Below are 21,193 nucleotides of genomic sequence, written 5' to 3'. Positions count from 1 at the left end.
AAAAGTATTCTCTTGTCTTCAAACTTTTGGAAGCATTGTGTGGAAATGGTATTTTTTCCTTAAATGTTTGGTAGAATTTACCAGTGAAGCCAATTGAACATGGAATTTTCTTTGTAGGAAGAATTTTAACTGCAATATCAATTTTTAAAATAGATATGGGTCTCTTTATGTTACCTCTTTCTTCTCTAGTGTGCTTTGGAAATATATGTCTTTTAAGGAATTTTTCCATTTCATCTAAGTTGTTAAATTTATTAGCATAAAGTTGTTTCATAATATTTCCTTATTATTCTTTTAATATCTGTAGAATCTGTAATAATATCACCTCTCTCATTTCTGATATTGGTAATTTGTGCTTCTTTTCTTTTTATTGATCAGTCTAGCTAGAAGTTTATCAATCTGATAGATCTCAAAGAGCCAGCTTTTGGTTTCATTGATTTTCTCTAGTTTTTCTGTTTTCTGTTTCACTGGTTTTTAACATTTTTTTTCATCGGTTTACTTTGGGCTTAATTTTCTCTACTTATTCTTGTTTTTGAGGTTATTCACACATTTTTTTCTAATATTGCAGTCGTTTGGTATAGATTTTCCCCTAAGTACTGCTTTAGTGGCATCCCACAAATCCTGATAGGTTGTGTTTTCACCTTATTTGGGTTGAATGTTTTATGGATGTCAATTAGATCCATGATGACACATGGCTTCCAAAGTTCCCTAGGGATCATCTCCATCCCAGTCAGCCTAAAGGGAGAAAGAACATGGAGAAAGGTGCTTGGGAGGTTTTTTTTGTGACATCACTTCTACTCAAATTCCATTGGTTAGAACTCAGTCATATGGCTTCACCTAATGGTATGGGAAACTGGGACACGTAGTCTAGCTTTTTGCCTGGGAAGAAGAGGAAAATGTAATTGGACAAACAGCCAGAAATCTCTTTCTATTCTGGGAAGAGCGTGTATAAGATAAGAAATACTTGAATCATGGGTATACAGAAGAAATTGTAAAGCTATTGGGGACTGCTATTTTCTTTGGGGGAAATGTTGTAACTGCTGATTCACTTTAATGGATACTCGTTCATTTAGATTTTCTATTACTTCTTGAGTCACGTTTTGTAAGTCACTTTTTAGGTATATATAATTTAAGTTTTAAAATATATTAGCATAAATTTGTTGAAAGTATTTTCTTACTTTAATTTCTGCTGTAACTACAATTATGTTTTTCTTCATTTTTAATATTGTTTACTTAATGCCTTTGATTTTTTTTCACTTGGTTAATCTTACTAGAGATTTATCAGTCTTACTAGTATTTGTCAAAAAATCTTAATTTTTATTTTCATTAATTTCTGTTCTTTATTTACCTCCTTCCTCCACATTATTTGGGTTTATTTTGCTGATCATTTTTCAACTAGTAATTTGGATGCTAAGCTCATTATTTTTCAGCTTTCTTTTCTAATATATGCATTTCGGGCCATACATTTCCCTTGAGTTTGGCTCCAGCTTTGTTGCTGCAAGTATTTATACATAGTGCGTTCATTACTGGTTAGTTGTGTGTATCTGCAGATTTCCACTGATTTCTTCTTTAAGGCAAGACTTATTTACAGTGTGATTTTAAATTTCCCCAAGTATATAAGGTTTTCCCAGGGTATATGTTAGGTTATTAATTTCAAAATTAATTGCATAATTATCAGAGAATGTGGGATGTATAATGAGGATTCTATAAAACTTGTTGAGTCTTGCTTTATGGCCTGATATATGCATGTTAAATTTGAGATGTCTTCTCATTTATTATGTCATGGATTCCTTGCAACATTATTTATTCCTTACTCTCATTCTGTTAGATAGATAGTATGACTCCCATTTCTCAACTAAGAACATTACAATTCAACCAACATAATAAGCAACTTTCCCAATTTCACAGATCTAGTTAGTCTTATATCCAAGCAGAGCAGGTACCAAGTATAAAAAATCAGTATGGTCAGCTTTTTATATTGGCTGCATATGAGCCCTCCTTATATTTCATTACAGAGTTTTAAACCTTCAGAGCAAGGATTTTTTCTTGTTTAAATGGCTTTTTATCTCTCACTTGGTATTTCCAACAATATCTCACACGTATTTGGTGTTCAATAGATATTTGTTGAATTGGAGTAAACCTGAGACTGAAATCTAGCATAATCCTAAAAGAGTATAATAAACAGGTAATTTGTGAATGAATGTTCAAAAAATAAAATAGGACTTGTAGTTCTGGAAGCACTGCAAAAAATAATCTGAAACACTCCTGGTAGAAATACCTAGTAATTCTGGTTAAAGATACAGATATATATGTTACCTATATATTTTATCTATCCGATCTATACCTATATATCTACCGTATATATAGATCTATATATATAGATCTAGCTAGATATGTTAAAGGATATATATATAAAGATATATCCTTTGTATAGATATATAGCCTACCTCTCTATATAATATATAGACATGTATAGATATATATCTATAGCTATATCTATATAGATATATACATATAAAGGATATATCTATATCTATATATAAATATATAGATATGTTGAAGGATAGGTGGACTGAGGAAGAGGGACCTACAAAGGCAATAAGGGTATAAACAGAGAAATGGGAGGAAAACCAAGTGAATTTAGGTTATAGATGCGATGGCAAGATAGAGAGAACGGTCAATAGTGATCTTTCAATTTAGTGTTAATGATGTTATTGATGACCTTGGAAATAAAAGTTGTGAAGAAGTAGACATTCTCATTTTAAGAGTTTTGGCTGCAAATGGTAAGAAAAGGATCAATTGTAAGCCAGACAGTGCTATGGGTAGAGAAAGACTTTTGTTTGTTTTAAAATGGAAGAGTCATTACCTGGTTTAAGACTTAATCTCTGGCTGGCTATCTCTCAGTCATTATGTAAGATTCGACTCAGGTGTTCTCTCTAGGAAGCTGTTCCTGCAGTTGCTCAAACTGCCTCTGTTGTCTTAGCATTGTCAACAGGTCATTATCATAACACTTAGAATATTTTGATGAACATATCTGTTTAAATGTCTTGTCCCCTCCAGATTGTGAACTCAATGATCATGTGTTACCTATCTTTGAATCATTAATTCTTGGAAAGCGTTTGGCAATAAAAAGTCTCAGACAATGTTTAAATAAACTATGGAGCCTTTTTTTTTAACTTCCCTCTACCTTTCTATAGATCTTCCTATATCTGTATTTTGTATTTATTTCTTTCATTATAACACCTATAATAATTTTTATTGCATTTATTCTTTTTTACACATATGACCTACCTACTAACCAACATACTTATTCGTTTTTGTAATACTAGTGTCTAGCACAGTGCCTATCATTCATTCATTGAATAATCAATCATTTCTTGAGTAACCAATCATTATTCTAAACTCTGAAAATACCACAGTGAAAAAGACATCTAGTAGAGGAAGACAGATAATAGACAGTAAACTAATAAGTAAAGAAGATTATTTATGATAGTAATTATTAAAGACAAAGAAACAGGGTGAAATGATAGAGTAACTGTTGAAAGTGAGGATTTGTTACTTAAGATATGATACTTAAGGGCAGAGTTAAGAAAGTAAAAATACTACCTTTGTATATAATATTTCTTTATAATATATATTGACTAAACCTTCAAAGTGAGAGGGGATCTCAGTGATCACAGAGTCAAGCCTTTTCATTTCACAGACTGATTCAGAGAGAAAGTGTGACTTGTTGAAGGTATTAGCAAAACTGTAATTTGTCTTTATCTTGGTAAGTGGTTTGGAAACTTTCAGATTCTTTATACCTCATTGGAATTCCCCTGAGATGTAAATGACCCATTTAAATCAGGGACTGAAATGGTGTACTAACCACACCTATTTTCTTCCCCTAACAGAGAATTTAAAAAAAGTATAGAGAGGAGGGCAGAATCTTAAGGAGGAGAAAGCTAACTGGGTTATAATTTGTGATAACAACAGGGAAGGTGCTACAATAGACTTACAGCATCCAAGTAAAGGAGTCAGGAATTATATATGAAGCTTCAAAATGTTTTTTCCTGATTTTTCTAAGATGCTATGGTAGAAAATTTGAATATATAGAAAGGTCTGGAATGGAAATTATAAATATAAGCCTTTACCCCAGGAATAGCTAATGTTTATTATTTTCCTTATACAAATATATTTCTCTCCTTTTCTTTTCTTTTTACAAAGTTGAGGTCATGTTGTTTTTATATTTTTAAAATATTTTTTTAAATATTTAAGGGAAAACCAGAAAAGTGAAAACAGAAAAGCAAAGAATAACAAACACTCATGGAATCTCTCACTAAGTAAATATTTTTTAGTCATATAAGCCTCAGATCCTTAACTTTTTAAAGAAATAAAGCATTATAATAAAGTCTAAGTTTATTTTCCATTCATAGTCCCATTCTCTTTGTTTTCTCCCCAGACACAACTAATATAATGAATTTGGTGTATTTTACTATTACATTAACATTTTTAAAAATAGTATTATTTTGTGTTTTATTTTAATGTGCACAAATGGAATCAATACATAATTGGAATAATTGAATATAAATGTATGGAAATTGCTTTTTTCACTGAACATTATATTGTTCGGTTCTATTTATGCTGATACATATAGGTCTAGTTTATTAAAAAGTCGTGTCAGGCTTGATGAATTTTCACTGAACACACCTGTGTAAGCAGCACCCAGTTCAAGAAACAGAACATTACCAGCCATCCCTGAACTCCCCCTCATGTCTGTGTTTGAACTTTGTCTGCCTTCTTTTGCCCAACATTATTTATGAAACTTACTTATTTTGTTGTGCATAGTTGTAGTCTATTCTTTCCCATTGTTATAGAATATTTCATCTTCTTAAATCAATTCAAACTTTTTAATTCATTAAACTATTCGTGGACATTTGAGCAGGTTCCAATTTGTGGCTCTCTCAAATAGCGATGCTGTAACATTCTAGGACATATTTGTGTGAACATATGTATGCACTTCAGTTTAGTATATGTCTAAGAATTACTAGGTCATAGGGTATGCATATTTTCAGGTTTAATAGTGCCAGTTTTCCAAAGTATTGTACAAAATTATATTCCCACCAGCAGTGAATGAGAATTCAGTTTACTCTGCCTTCTTGGCAACACTTGATGTTTTCTGTCTTTTTTATTTTAGGCATCATATAGAGTCGTTGTATTTTCTCATTGTGGTTTAATTTGCATTTCCCTGATAATTAAAGAAGTTTTCATATGTTTATCAGCCATTTGGATATTCTCTTTTATGATAAATATTTAGCATTCATACTTAAATATTTTTTCTAACAAAATCTAAAGATATGCAGTGTCTCTATTCTTCACCCAATCTAGGTAAGGAAGTACTTTAGCAGTTTTTAATTTACCACTGCTCCCTCACTTACCAGTTGTATGCCTTTAAGCAAGTTACTTAACCTCATTTTGCCTCATCTGTAAAGTGGGGAAATAACAGTACTTAACTAATAGAGTTGTTGTGAGAATTAAACGAGTTAATATACATAAAGCACTTTGAACAGTGCCTGGCATATAGTACTTGCTATATAAATGTTAGATATTATTATTATTGTTGTTGTTGGTGAAAGAATAGACAACAAATAACAAGGGGACAGATTAGAGAGCCCAGAAATAGATTGACATAAAAATAGCTCATTGATTTTTCACAAGGGTGCAAAGGCAACTCAAAGGATAGTCATTTCAACAAGTTGTGTTGGAACCACTGGATATACATATATGCAAAAAAAAAAAAAGAACTTGACCCATACCTCACACTTTATGCAAAAATCAATACAAAATGAATCATAAATTGAAACCTAAAACTATAAATCTTCATAGGAAAACATAGGAGAAAGTCTTTGTGACCCGCATTAGGTAAAGAGTTCTGGGATAAGACCCATAGCACAATCCACAAAAGAAAAAAAGTTGATAAATTGGACATTACCAAAATTAAAAAGTTTTGTTCTGTGAAAGACACTGTTAAGAGAATGAAAAGACAAGCCATAGACTGGGAGAAAATATTTCCAAATCACATATCTGACCAAGGACTTACATCTAGAATGTATAAAGAATTCTGAAAAATCAGCAAAGATTTGAACAAATACTCCACTGAAGAAGATATATGGATGGCAAATAAGCACATGGAAAGATGTTCAACATCATTATTCACTAAGGAAATGCAAAATAAAACCACAATGAGATACCACTGCACATCTATTAAGATGGCCGAAATAAACCTGACATACCAAGTGGTGGTGATGATACAGAGCACCTGGAGCTCTTGTGTATTGCTGGTGGGAAAGCAAGACAGTACAGCCACTTTGGAAAGCAGTTTGGCAGTTTCTTGTAAATTAAAACATAGGCTTGCTACATGACCTTACTGAAATAAAAACTTATGTTCAAACAAACACCTGTATTCAAGTATATAGTAGCCTTATTTCTAACAACCCCAAATTGGAAACAACCAAAGGTCTCTTAGAAGCTGGGGAATAAACCAATTGTGGTACATCTATAAAATGGAATGTTGCTCAGCAATAAAAAGAAACAAACTATTGGTACATGCAACAACATGGATGAATCTCGAATGCATTAAGCTAAGTGAAAAAAGCCAAACTCAAAAGGCCATATGCTGTATGGTTCCACTTATATGAAATTCTGGGAAAGGCAAAAGTATAAGGATGGAGAATAGGGGTGGAAAATAATCAGTGGTTGCCGGCAGTTACTGTTTGACTGCCAAGAGGGAGTATGAGAAAATTTTGGGGGGTGATGGAAGTGTTCTGTAACTTGATTGTGATGGTGATTAAACACTCTTTGTATTTGTCAAATCTTATAGAACTGCACACATACACACATACAAAAGTGAATTTTACTGTATGTGAATTTAAATTTCTTTAAAGTAAAACCTCCTTAGTTTGTATCTCTGAATATTGTTTCTCTGCTACTTCTCTATTCTCGCTTTTGGAACCCCTATTAGTTTTATATTATATGTTCTCAATTTTTCCCATCTCATCATTTCATTATCATATGTTTTATTTCTTTATGTAACTGAGTGAATTTCTCAGTATTATCTTTCATTTCATCAATTCTTCCTGCCTCTAGGTCTCAGTGCCTAGCATGCCTGTGGTTTTAGCCCTGACTTATTTCTCTGTGTTGCTTTTCTCCTTTTGTCCATAGAGATCTTTATTTTATATTTGAGTATACCTATGTCTTTTTAACTTTTTTTAAAACTTGGGTTTTATCTACTTTGCTTTTATTATTTATCACTATCTGATATTTCCTTATGCCACCATCCCAGTGATTCTCAACTGGGGCAATTTTGCCCCCCAGAATACATTTGGTAATGCCTGGAGGCATCTTTGGTACAATACACAGGACAGTCCCCCTCAACAAATTATCTGGTGCAAAAGATCAATAGTATTGAGATTGAGAAACCCTGCACTAAGTAATTAAAGAATACTGCGTTTTTTCTATATATCATCACAACTTATTTAATTGACTTTCTAATGTGGGGCATTTAGAGGTGTATTTTTTTTTTTTTGCATTATAGGTATCGCTTTGATAAATAGCCTTGTATAATTTTTTTGGTACTATTAATTAATCCCAAATGTAGGCATTTCTGAACCCAAAGAAAACTAAGTTTTGAGAGGCACCATCTTGGAAGCTGCAAATTACTTAGGGAACAGCACAAGTATGGAAACAACTTTATCATGTCATATCCTCAGCAGAACTTTTATGTTCACACATTTAGATCTTCTATTAGTTTTATCCTTTTAAACTGTTTTTTTCCAAATTATATACTCCTAAGTTGTGTTAAGGCCCTTCGAGTTCTCTACAGCTTTCTGTGAAAGCTTTCCACAGTTTGCCTGATGCTTAGGGAGCAGATTTCAGAATCTACCTGACTCTAATTACCTCATGCTTTCTTTATTCTAATTTTCTGTAATACATACAAATATTAAGATGATTGGTAGCAGGGATAAGATAATAGAAAAAAACAGAGGACTAGCTTCAATTTGCTGCCTAACCTTAGTTCAGTTACTTCTCTTATCTGGGCCTTAAGTTTATTATCTGTAAAAAGGAGGAGTTATACCATATAATTCCTATAATATTTTCCAATTATAAATGTATGATATGCTACTATTTTATATTGCTTTTATTTAGCTTTTGGCTATGATCTTTTACTGTTCCTGTGATAAAGTAGAGATAAAATGTTTAAACGTTTCCAAGATCTTAAAAAAACTTCCCATTTTTGTTCTTTATTACCCTCATCTACCTCCTTGTAGTGATTGATAATAGAAACCTTAAAATGAGAAGTGTTTTATGTTGGAGGACTGCAAAGACCAGTACTGTAAAAATAACATAAAAGTTCACAGCTAGATTGGGAAGGGAGAAAACTAGATAAGAAAAAAAGAGGTGGCAGCTGTGTAAAACAAAACCTAGGTCTCAAATCCTGGCAGGGTCAGAGAAATGCACCCCAGGCCCTAATCAGCATGAGGCCCTGTGTAATTCTCAAACTCAGGGTCTTGAAATTTATTAGAATTGCACAGGACCAGAATTCAGGCCTCCCAACCTCCTAGTTAATGTCTTAACACTATACTATGTAATATCATTTGAAATATTATGTCATTTAATTTTACCTAGAGAATGAAGAAACATGCATGAAATAATCTTTTATAATTTATTTGTATAGGTGTTTTTAACCACTTAACCTATTTTCTGGCTGCTGGTGCTGTTACTTTGGGAATTGGTTTCTTTGCTTTGGCATCAGCTTTGTGGTTCCTGATTTGCAAACGAAGGTAAGGTTTATTAGAATATTTAACTTTTTTTGTTTTAAAAATTCAAAGGTTTTCTTCAAGTGATATTAAACTTAAATAACTATAATCATGTTGATTCTGTAAGTTGGAGTATGGTTGCAGACCCTTTGACTGGGGAGGGAAAGCTTAACAAGTTTAAAATAGCCTAAAAAGAGAAGTCCTAGAAGTATAATAGTTCAACTAATATAAGAGCAATTTTCATGCATGAAAATTTTAAGGAATAATGAGATCTATTTTATTGTCTAGAAGACATGGGTTTGAATTACAAAGCTAGAAATTTTTGACTACTAATTTAGAGGTTAAAAACATTGCTGAGAAGGAAAGACTCCATTAGGAGATATTTAATTGCTGACAGAATACTCTGGTATGGTGTAAATGTGGTCTTTTGCCAGAGACAGAAAAAAAATATCCTTGCCACCTCAGTTTCTTTCAACCCTAAAATTTGGTGTTTTTAATTATTTAATAAGTTCAGTATTTGCTTTGTCTGATGTTTAAAAAAAGTGTAAATTGTAACAGGATCTTCCCATACACTCTTCCAGTGTTCCCTATCTGGGACATGAGTACATACTACCTATCTGCTTGTACAAATCAGAAACTAGAAATTACTCACTTATTCATTCTTTCAACAAATATTTATTGAGTACCTGCCATTGTTCTAGGTACTAAGGATAACAGGAAACTGTGAACAAGTCAGACAAGTTTCCTGTTTTGTACACTTTCAGTGCCACTGGGAGGAGACAGATAATGAACAAATAAAGTGGTCAGGGGGTGTCTCTTCAAGGAGGCAGTATTTAATCTGAGATCTGAGTTAAAAGAAGGAATCAGATGAGTGAAAACCTTACGGAAGAGCTTTCTAAGCTGAAGGGATAGCAAGTACAGAAACCTCAAATGGGAATGATCTTGGTATTGTTCAGTAAACAGAAAGAAGGTCAGTGTGAATAGACTGTAGTGAAAGAGGGAAATAGTGATGAGATTGAAGAGGGAGATAGGGGCCAGATCACATAGGAATTTATAGGCTAGAACATGGAGTTTGGATTTTGTTATTTGTGCCATTAGAAGGTTTTAAGCAGGGGAATGACATCATCATCATCGTCATCATCATAGCTAATACGGAGGGCTTACTGCATACTAGGCACTGTTCTAAGTGCTTTATGTGTTATCCCATTTGGACTTCGGAACAGCCGCATGAGGTAGCAGTAATATTATCCCCATTTTAAAGATTCTATAATGTCACTTTTAGATGATTTACATTTTTACAACACTTTTTAAAATTTGAGACATAATTTACATATAATAAAGTATGTAGATTTTAAATGTATGATGATGAATTTCAACAAGTATATTCCCATGTAGCCATAACCCCAGTCAAGACACAGAACTTTTCCATCACCCTGTAAAGTTCCCTCATGCTCCTGTCCAGGCATTGCTCTCCACCTCCCACCCAGAGGCAATTATTATTCCGATTTTTATCACCACAGATTAATTTTGCCTATTCTTGAGCTTCATATAAATGGAATTATATGGACTTTTTATGTATGCTTTTTTCACTTATAATATTTTTGAGATTCATTTATGCTGTTCCATTTATCTGTAGTTCATTGTTGTTATTGATGAGTAGTATTCTATTGTATGATTATATCTCAGTTTGTTTATCCATTCTTCTATTATGGACATTTGGGTCATTTCCAGTTTTTAGCTCCTAGGAATAAGTCTGCTGTGAACATTCTTGTATAAATCTTTTTGTACATGTGCTTTCACTTCTCTTGGGTAAACACCTAGGAGTGGAATTGCTGGATTATATCATTAACTTTATAAGAAACTGCTGAACAGTTTCCAAAGTGAGTGTACACTCCCACCAGCAGTGTATGAGAGTCATGATTCGTGTTTTTAAAAGAATTTTTTGCTTCTCTGTGAAGTCTGAATGTTAATGGAGCAAGAGTGAAAGCAGAGAGACAATTTAAGAGACTATTGCATAGTCCAGGTCAGAGAGGACAGTGTCTTGGACTAATATGGAAGTAGAGGAGATGAAAAGAAGGGCTTGGATTTGAGATATGTTTTGCAGGTAAAGTTAGCAGGGCTAGTTGTTGGCTTGGATGAGGAAAGGAAAGATAAGTGAGATGGCAGAATTAATGTTAACACCTATGTTAATGCTAACGCCTTTTGTTAAAACATGAGCAACTGAGTAGTTGATCATGCCATTTACTGATGGGGAGATAATTAAAGAGGGGAGCAAGTTGACAGAGCGGTGATAAACTAGGAGTTGTATTTTGGTTGTAAGTTTGAAAGCCTGTTAGATATCCAAGTGGAAATGTCGAATAGACAGTTGGATATGCATGTATGAACTTCAGGAGAGAAGTCAGGGCTGAAGGTTTAGGTTATCAATGTATAGAGGGTATCTAAAGTCATAGAACTGGATGACATTAACCAGGGAACGATTGTTGAAAGAGAAGGGAAGAGCCCAGGTCTGTGCCCTTCAGCTCAGAAGTCTAGCAAAAGAGTAGGAAGAATCAACAACATCTGAGAAGGAAAAGTGTAAAGGTGTAGCATCAAGGAAGTCAAAATTAGAAAATGTTTCAAGAGGGTGGTGATGATCAGTTATGTTGAAGGTGCTTAAGAAGTGGAGAAAGATAAGGATAAAGAAATAATTTTTAGATTTGGGAACATAGAAGTTACTGGTGACCTTGAAACCTTTTGGGAGAATGAAAGGTTCAGAAGCTTACCTTTGAGTAAAACACAAGAGGTGAGAAAATTGAGACAAGTATAGACATCTCTTTCAAGAAGTCTGTTTTTGTGAAGCAGAGTTGAGAAATGGGGCAGCAGCCGGGGAAGAATGTCAGGTCAAGGAAGGGTTTCTTTTTTCCTCTCTTTCTTTCTAAAGATAGAAGACATGCTTGATATCTCCCTTTCTCTTTCCCAACCCCACTGAATTTGAACCATCACCAAGTTCTATTTATTTTACCTTATAAATCACTCGAATCATCCATTTCTCTCCATTACCACTGCCATCACCTTATCCAAGTTATCATTATCCTCCACACAGACCACTCCAGTAGAACTTATAACTGACCCTCTACCTTCACTATGGTCCTCATTTAATCTCCTCTCCACACCTCCCACACGTTTTCCAAACGCAAATCCGATCAAGTCACTCCACCCATCCACCATCCCGACTATATTATAAAGGACTTTCCATTGCTTTTAGGAAAAAGGCAAAACAACATGACTTTTAAGGCCCTATGTTGTCTGCCTACGTGTACTCTCCAATTTCCTCTCCCACTTTCCCCCTTGCTTCTGCTACACTGCCCTAACCTGGCCACTAGGTCTTTGTTCTTGATATTCTATCTGACTAGAATATTCTTACTCCTTCATCTCCCCTCCTCCACCACACTCCACCTAATAACTACTACTATTTCTTCAGATGTCCAATTCAATCATTCTTCCTCAGAATAGCATTCCCTGACCTCTTTAACTAGGTTAATATATATACATTTGTTTTATACTCACACAGTACCAGGCAGCTTTCCTTGATAACACTTTCCATGGTTGTAATTTTTCATTTTCTTGTGATTATTTTATTAATGTCTGTCTTCTTTACTAGTATTTGCACTCCATGAGAGCAATGATAGTTACATAAGGATAGTGACTGTGCTTTTTCTCCCCTGCAACTATATACAACTCCCAGCATAATGCCTGGCACATAGTAAATACTCAATAAATATTTGTTAAGCAAATTGAATTCACTGAATGAATGAGTCCTAACTGTTAATACCTCATTAAGTAACATAACATGATCTCTTGAATAAATTTGGAAATTTTATAGTACCTTTGAAAGAAGAAATGGCAACCAGCGTTATTTTTTAAATCGTTAAGTTTAGAATGACTGTTAGAGGATACCTTCCCTTTTATTTAACTATCTCTTTGGTCAGCTGGGGTTTTACTTGCTGCTTCGTTATTTTTAACCCTCTTTCAAAATTGTTTGTGGTCACATGGATGAAGATCACAGGTTCTCTTCCCTTGTAACTCGTTAGTTCAATTCAGTTTCCCTCCATGTACTTTAGCCAGAGATATTATTAAATGTAAAATTGACCAATGAGTTTCATTTCATTTAATTTCCTTTGCTATTAAAGCCAAATTTATGAAAAGACTGATTTATATTAAAAGTTGATTGATTATCTCACAACCAGAAAAAAGGATATCAAAAACGTGTGGTCAGTCTTCAAACTGGAAATACTAACCCTGCATGAAAGTAGCTTAATTTACATTCTATAAATAAAATAGGTGTAATGAAATCAATAACATACGAGAAGGGAATATATGAATTGACTTGTGCTTTTAAAAATAAATATGTAGTAGTATGTTTATGCTTATTTTTAAACTTTTATAACTATTGGGAACAGAATAATTTTCATTGGTTTATAATATAATTCCTGTTTAATAATATTGTCTGTAAAATATGTTTCAGAGAAATATTTCAAAATTCCCAATTTAAAGCAACTGATGAGAGATGCAGGCAACGACCGTCAAAGGCGAAGAGTAAATGTCAGTCTCAGTGTGTTTTCATTTCTCGAAATTTTCATACTGGAAGATTCCAATCCCAGGTAGAGTGTAATAATTTATAGCAATATTTTCAAGTAATTTCTTCTGACACCATGTCCTTAGGATTGTTATCTTTAAATTTGAAAGACAAGGTATCCACTGTTATTTATCAATTTGAGGGATAATAACATGGAGCTAAATTTAAACTACCCAAAGAGCTTATATTATAGAAAACTGAAAAACTAAATGAAAATATCTCCTTCTTTCTACAGTTGCTTCTCTATATCTCTAGCCTGAGAACCTACATTCTCCATATTGGAATTGTTATAGGGATTAAAATGAACGTCACAAGAAAAACAAAGCCAAATTGCCAGGCCTATCAGAGGAAAGAGATTTGGAGATAAGAGGATACTCAGTTAATCAAATAACCTATCCTAATTTGAAGGATGCAGTAGTGGTATCTCATGGTAGATTTTTCTTAATAGACTATTTATTCAAGCAGTTTTAGGTTCACAGCAAAACTGAGTCGAAAATACAGAGTTCTCATATACCTCTTACCCCCACATGTGTGCAGCCTCTCCCACTATCAACTTCCTGCACCAGAGTGGTACATTTGTTACTGTTGATGAACCTACATTGACACACCATCACCCAAAGTCCATAGTTTACATTGGGATTCACTCTTGGTGTCATACATTCTACTGGTTTGGCAAATAGAGAGAAAGAAAGAGAACAGAGAGAGGGGAGGGTGAAATAGAGAGAGAGATAGAAAGAAAGAGAGAGAGATGTATCTACCATTTTAGTATCATACAGAATAGTTTCACTACCCTAAAAATCTTGTTCTCTGCCTGTTCATCCCTCTCTCCCCCACCCCCAACCTCTGGCAACTAATGATTGTTTTATTGTTTCCGTAGTTCTGCGTTTTCTAGAATGTCATATATTTGGAATCATGCAGTATGTAGCTTTTTCACAATTGGCTTCTTTCACCTAGTAATATGCATATTAAATTCTCCCTATATTTTCAAGGCTTGATTGCGCTCTTCTTTTTAGCACTGAATACTGTTTCATTGTATATCTCAATGTATTTATCCATTCACTTACTGAAGGACATCTTGGTTGCTTCCAAGTTTGGGCATTTATGAAGAAAGGTGCTACAAACATCCACATGCAGGTGTTTGTGTGGACGTATGTTTTCAGTTCATTTGGGTAAATACCAAACAGCATGATCACTGGATCAAATAGTGAGAGGTGTTTGGTTTTGTAAGAAACTGCCAAACTGTTCGCCCAGGTGCCTGTACCATTTTGCGTTCCCACCAGCCGTGAGTGAGAGCTCCTGTTGCTCCACATCCTCACCAGCATTTGGTGTTGTCAGTGTTTTGGTTTTCATCAATATGTTAGGTGTGTAGTGGTATTATGTTGTTTTAATTTACATTTCCCTAATGACATACGATGTTGAACATCTTTTCATGTGTTTACTTGCCATCTGTATTATCTTCTTTGGTGAGGTGTCTGTCTGTATCTTGTGTGCATTTTTTAATTTGGGTTGTTTGTTTTCTTATTGTTGAGTTTTAAGAGTTCTTTGTATATATTTAATAACAGTCTTTTATCACGTATGTCTTTTGCAAACATTTTCACTCAGCTTGTCTTCTCATTCTCTTGATATCTCACTACAGTTTTAATTTGTATTTTCCTGCTAAAAAATGAGATCATTGTCTTTTCTAAAGTTCATCAGCCATTATGGTTTTCTCTTATGTAAAATATTTGTTCAAAGCTTTTACCTCTCTTTCTATTAGTGTGTCTTTTTATTATAAAACTTTAAAAGAGTTGTTGGTTCTGAATACCTAATCCTTTGTCAGTTATGTTAATTTTGATATCTTCATCCATTTTGTGGAATTTCTTTTCGCTATTTCTATGATGTGTTCTGATGAACAAAAAATTCTTTAATTTTTAATGACCCACCAGTAATGTGTAAGAGGACCACGTTTTCCATCTCCTCACCATCGTTTGGTGTGATCAGCATTTTTTATTTTATCCATTCTAAAATATGTGTAGTGATTTTAATTTGCATTTCTTTAATGGATAGTGATGTTGAATAGCTTTTTATATTTTTATTTGCCATCCATATATCTTCTTTGGTGAAGTGTCCAAGTATTTTGTGCATTTTCTACTTGGATTATTTTCTTACTGTTGAATTTAGAGAGTTCTTTGTATATTCTGGATATGAGTCTTTTTTTGTCAGATATATCATTTACAAGTATTTTCTCTCATTTGGTGACGTATTTTCATTCTCTTAACCGAGAATTTTGCAAAGCATAAGTTTTTAATTTCAATAAATTCCAATTTATCTATTTTTTCATTTTGGATTGTGCTTTTAGCATCTTGTCCAAGAACTCTTAGCATAAATCTAGGTCATAAGGATTCACTTCTATGTCCTCTTCTAAAAGTTTTACAGTTTTAGGATTGTTTTGTTTTATATATAACAGCTTTATTGAGAGTTAGTTCACACAGCATACAATTTGTCTATTTGAAGTGTATAATTCAGTGGTTTTTAGATGTTCACGGAATTGTATAACCATCTTCACAATCAATTTAGAACATTTTTATCACCTCAAAAAGAAATACCATATCCTTAGCAATCACCACCCCTCCATATTCCCCCAACCCTCCTAGGCCTAGACAACCACTGATCTATAGATTTGCCTATTCCAGAAATTTCTTATAAATAGAAGCATACAATATATGGTCTTTTGTATCTGGCTTCTTTCATTTAGCCTAATGTTTTCAAGGTTCACCCATGTTTTTGCATATATCAGTATTCGTTCTTTTTCATGGCTGAATAATATCCCATTGAATGGATTGATCACATTTTGTGTATCCATTTATCTATTGGAGGATATTTGGGTTGTTTCCACGTTTTGATTTTTATGAATAATGCTGCTATGAACATTTGTGTACAAGTTTTTGTGTGGACATATGTTTTCATTTCTCTTGGGTATATACCTAGGAATGGAAATGCTGGGTCATATGGTAACTCTATGTTTGACTTTTGAAGAACTGCCAGACTATTTTCCAAAGTGCCTACACCATCTTATATCCCTACAGGCAGTGTATGAAGGTTCCAATTTTTCACACTTTTGTTAACACTTGTTATCTTTCTTTTTTCTTGTATTTACCCTAGTGGACATCAAGTGGTATCTCATTGTGATTTTGATTGGCATTTCAAAGACTAATGATGTTGAGAATCATTTCATGTGCTTATTGGATATTTATATATCTTCTTTGGAGAAAGGTCTATACAGAGCCTTTGTCCATTTGGTTTTAAGACTTCTTTATATATTCCAGACACAAGTCCCATATCACACATATGATGTGTAAAAATTTTCTCCCCTCTCATAGGTTGTCTTCTCACTTTCTTATAGTGGTGTCTGAAGAACCAAAGTTTTTAATTTTCATGAGTTCAATTTATCCATTTTTTTCTTTTGTTGCTTGTGCTTTTGGTGTCATATCTAAAACTATTCCCTAATCTAAGATTGTAAAGATTTATGCCTATGTTTTCTTCTAAGAGTTTTAGCTTTTGTGTTTAAGTGTTTGATCCATTTTGAGCTAGTTTTTGTACACCGTGTGAGGTATTGGCCCAACTTCATTCATTTGCGTGTAGATATCTAGTTGTCCCAATACCATTTGTTGAAAAGATTATTCTTTTCCCGTTGAATTGTCTTGGCACTCTTGTCGAAAATCAATTGACTGTAAATGTGAGTATTTATTTCTGGAATCTCAGTTCGATTCCATTGATCTGTATATCTATCCTTATACCAGTACCACTCTGTCTTAATTACTGTGGCTTTGTAGTAAATTTTATCAGAAAGTGTTCCAACTTTGTTCTTCTTTTTCAAGATTGTTTTGCCTATTATAGTTTTACATTTTATATTTCTATCTTTCATCTATTTTTAGTTAATTTTTGTGTAGGGTGTGAAGTTTAGATCCCAGTTGATTTTTTGGGCTGCTAATGTCTAATTGTTCCAGCACTATTGACTGAAAAGGCAATCCTTCTTCCATTGGATTACTTTTGAAATTTTTAAAAATTATTCTTTTATTGAGATCATAATAGTTTATAACATTGTAAAATTTCAGTTGTACTTTATCATTAGTCAGTCAACACATATGTGTGCCCATTACCTCCTATGGCCCCCCACCCACCCTCTGGTAAATACTAATCTGTTCTCTTTGTCCACGTGTTAGTTCATCTTCCACATATGAGTATAATCATGCGGTGTTTGTCTTTCTCTTTCTGGCTTATTTTGCTTAACATAATACCCTCAAGGTCCATCCATGTTGTTGCAAATGGGATGATTTTGTCTTTTTTTATGGCTGAGCAGTATTCCATTGTATATATATACCACATCTTCTTTACCCATTCATCAGTCAATGGGCACTTGGGTTGCTTGCAAGTCTTGGCTATTGTGAATAATGCTGCAATGGACATAGGGGTGCATAAGTCTCTTTGAATTGTTGATTTCAAGTTCTTTGGGTAAGTACCCAGTAGTGGGATAGCTGGGTCATATGGTATTTCTATTTTGAATTTTTTGAGAAATCTCCACACTGTTTTCCATAGTGGCTGCACCAGTTTGCATTCCTACCAGCAGTGGATGAGGGTTCCCTTTTCTCAACAACTTCTACAACATCTGTTATTTTTTGTCTTGGTCATTATAACCATTCTAATGGGTGTAAGATGATATCTCATTGTAGTTTTGATTTGCATTTCCCTAATGATTAGTGACGTTGAACATCTTTTCATGTACCTGTTGGCTATCTGTACATCTTCTTTGGAAAAATGTCTGTTCATATCCTCTGCTCATTTTTTGATTAAGTTGTTTGGGGTTTTTTTTTTTGTTGAGTTGTGTGAGTTCTTTATATATTATGGAGATTAACCCATTGTCAGATATATGATTTGCAAATATTTTCTCCCAGTTGGTGTGTTGTCTTTTTGTTTTGTTCCTGGTTTCCTTTGCCTTGCAGAGCTCTTTAGTCTGATGAAGTCATATTTGTTAATTTTTTTCTTTTGTTTCCCTTGCCCAAGTAGAGATGGTATTCGAATAGATGTTTCTAAGGCTGACGTCAAAGAGCATACTGCCTATATGTTCTTCTAGGAGCTTTACAGTTTCATCTCTTACCTTCAAGTCTTTGATCCATTTTGAGTTAATTTTTGTGTATGGAAAAATATAATTGTCTACTTTCATTCTTTTTCTATACAGGAAGTCAACAAGGAAATAGTGGAACTAATTGAAAAACTAGACCAGATGGAGTTAATAGATATATCTAGAACACTCCATCCCAAATCAGCAGAATACACATTCTCCTCAAGTGCACATAGAACATTCTCAAAGATAGACCATATGTTGGGGAACAAGGCAAGCCTCAACATATTTAAGATGACTGAAATCATATTTAGTAATTTTTTGAAGAGACACAGCACCATTTATTGAAGAGACTTTCCTTTCGCCATGGTATGTTGTTGGCTCCTTTGTCGAAGATTAGCTGTCCGTAGATGTGTGGTTTTATTTCTGGGCTTTCACTTCTGTTCCATTGATCTGTGCACCTGTTTTTGTACCAGTACCATGCTGTTTTGATTACCATAGCTTTGTAGTATATTTTGAAGTGTGGGATTCTGATGCCTTCAGCTTTGTTCTTTTTTCTCAATATTGCTTTAGCTATTTGGGGTCTTTTGTTGCCCCATATGAATTTTAGCATTCTTTATTTCTATTTCCGTGAAGAATATCATTGGGATTCTGATTGGGATTGCATTTAATCTGTAGATTTCTTTAGGTAGTATGAACATTTTACCTATGTTTATTCTTCTAATCCATGTGCATAGAATATCATTCCATTTCTTTGTGTAATCATCGATTTCTTTCAATAACGTTTTATAGTTTTCATTGTATAGGTCTTTCACCTCTTTGGTTAAATTTATTCCTAGATATTTTATTCTTTTTGCTGCAGTTGTAAATGGGATTGTATTCTTGAGTTCTCTTTCTGTTATTTCGTTATTAGTGTAAGCAATGCAACTGATTTTTGTAAGTTGATTTTGTACCCTGCATCTTTGCTATAGCTGTTGATTATTTCTAATAGTTTTCCAATGAATTCTTTAGGGTTTTCTATATATAAGAATATGTCATCTGCAAACAGTGAGTGTTTCAGTTCTTCACTACCTATTTGGATTCCTTTTATTTCTTTTTCTTGCCTAATTGCTCTGACCAAAACCTCCAGTACTTTGTTGAATAAGAATGGGGAGAGTGGGCACCCTTGTCTTGTTCCTGTTCTCAGAGGGATGACTTTCAGTTTTTGCCCATTGAGTATGATGTTGGCTGTGGGTTTGTCATGTATGGCCTTATTATGTTGAGATACTTTCTTTCTGTACCCATTTTACTGAGAGTTTTTATCATAAATGGAGGTTGGATCTTGTCAAATGCTTTCTCTGCATCTATTGAGATGATCATATGGTTTTTATTCCTCATTGTGTTAATGTGGTGTACCACAGTGATTGATTTGCAGATGTTTTATCATCCCTGCATCCCTGGTATAAGTCCCACTTGATCATGATGTATTATCCTTTTAATGTATTGCTGTATTCAGTTTGCCAATATTTTGTTGAGGGTTTTTGTGTTTTGTTCATCAGCGATATTGGCCTGTAACTTTCCTTCTTTGTGTTTTCCCTGTCTAGCTTTAGGATCATGGTGATGTTGCTCTCGTGAAATGTGTTAGGAAGTCTTCTGCAAATTTTTAGAGTAGTTTGAGAGGAATAGGTATTAAATCCTCTTTGAATGTTTGGTAGAATTCTTCTGGGAAGCCATCTTGTTGTGGACTTTTATTTTGGGGAAGGTTTTTGATTACGGTTTCAATCTCTTTACTTGTGATTGGTCTATTCAGATTATCTATTTCTTCTTCATTCAGTTTTGGGAGTTTGTAAGAGTCTAAGAATTTATCTGTTTCTTCTAGATTGTCCAATTTGTTGGCATATAGTTTTTCATAGTATTCTCTTATAATCCTTTGTATTTCTGTGGTATCTGTTGTAATTTCTCCTCTTTCATTTCTAATTTTATCTCTTTGAGTTTATTCTCTTTTTTTCTTAGTGAATCTGGCTAAGGGTTTGTCAATTTTGTTTATCTTCTCGAAGCACCAGCTCTTAGTTTCATTGATCCTTTCTACTGCTCTTTGGTTTCTATTTCATTTATTTCTGCTCTAATTTTTATTATTTCCCTCCTTCTACTGACTTTGGGCTTTGTTTGTTCTTCTTTTTCTAGTTTTGTTAGGTGTTGCTTAAGATTACTTATTTAGATTTTTCTTGTTTATTCAAGTGGGCCTGTATTGCTATGAATTTCCCTCTTAGGACCACTTTTGCTGCAACCCGTGTGAGTTGGTATGGTGTATTTTCATTTTCATTTGTCTCCAAATAGTTTTTGATTTCTTCTTTAATTTCTACATTGATCCATTGGTTGTTCAGTAGCACGTTGTTTAGTCTCCACATCTTTCTCACTTTCCCAGCTTTTTGCTTGTAGTTTAATTATGATTGGAAAAGCATTATGGTCAGAAAAGGTGCTTGATATGATTTCAATCATCTTAAATATGTTGAGGCTTGCCTTGTTTCCCAACATATGGTCTATCTTTGAGAATATTCTATGTGCACTTGAGGAGAATGTGTATTCTGCTGATTTGGGATGGAATGTTCTAGACATATCCATTAACTCCATCTGGTCTAGTTTTTCAATTAGTTCCACTATTTCCTTGTTGACTTCCTGTATAGATGATCTATCCCTTGACTTAAGTGG

At 33.8% G+C, this 21,193-nt stretch overlaps 1 protein-coding gene across 1 annotated transcript in view; it reads left to right on the top strand.

Moving 5' to 3' along the window:
* C5H1orf185 (chromosome 5 C1orf185 homolog) overlaps window positions 1–21,193 on the top strand; it is a 52,148-nt gene that overhangs the window by 23,297 nt on the left and 7,658 nt on the right. Inside the window, exons 4-5 of the mRNA XM_070509960.1 lie at window positions 8,711–8,816; window positions 13,297–13,432. Coding sequence (XP_070366061.1) covers window positions 8,711–8,816; window positions 13,297–13,432 — 242 coding nt within the window. The remainder of the gene's footprint in view (window positions 1–8,710; window positions 8,817–13,296; window positions 13,433–21,193) is intronic.

This window comes from Equus asinus, chromosome 5 (genome assembly GCF_041296235.1).
Source record: "Equus asinus isolate D_3611 breed Donkey chromosome 5, EquAss-T2T_v2, whole genome shotgun sequence".
In the NCBI taxonomy this organism is placed as follows: domain Eukaryota; kingdom Metazoa; phylum Chordata; class Mammalia; order Perissodactyla; family Equidae; genus Equus; species Equus asinus.
Note: the sequence above shows the minus strand (reverse complement) of the source record. Positions and strands in the feature narration are given on the sequence as shown.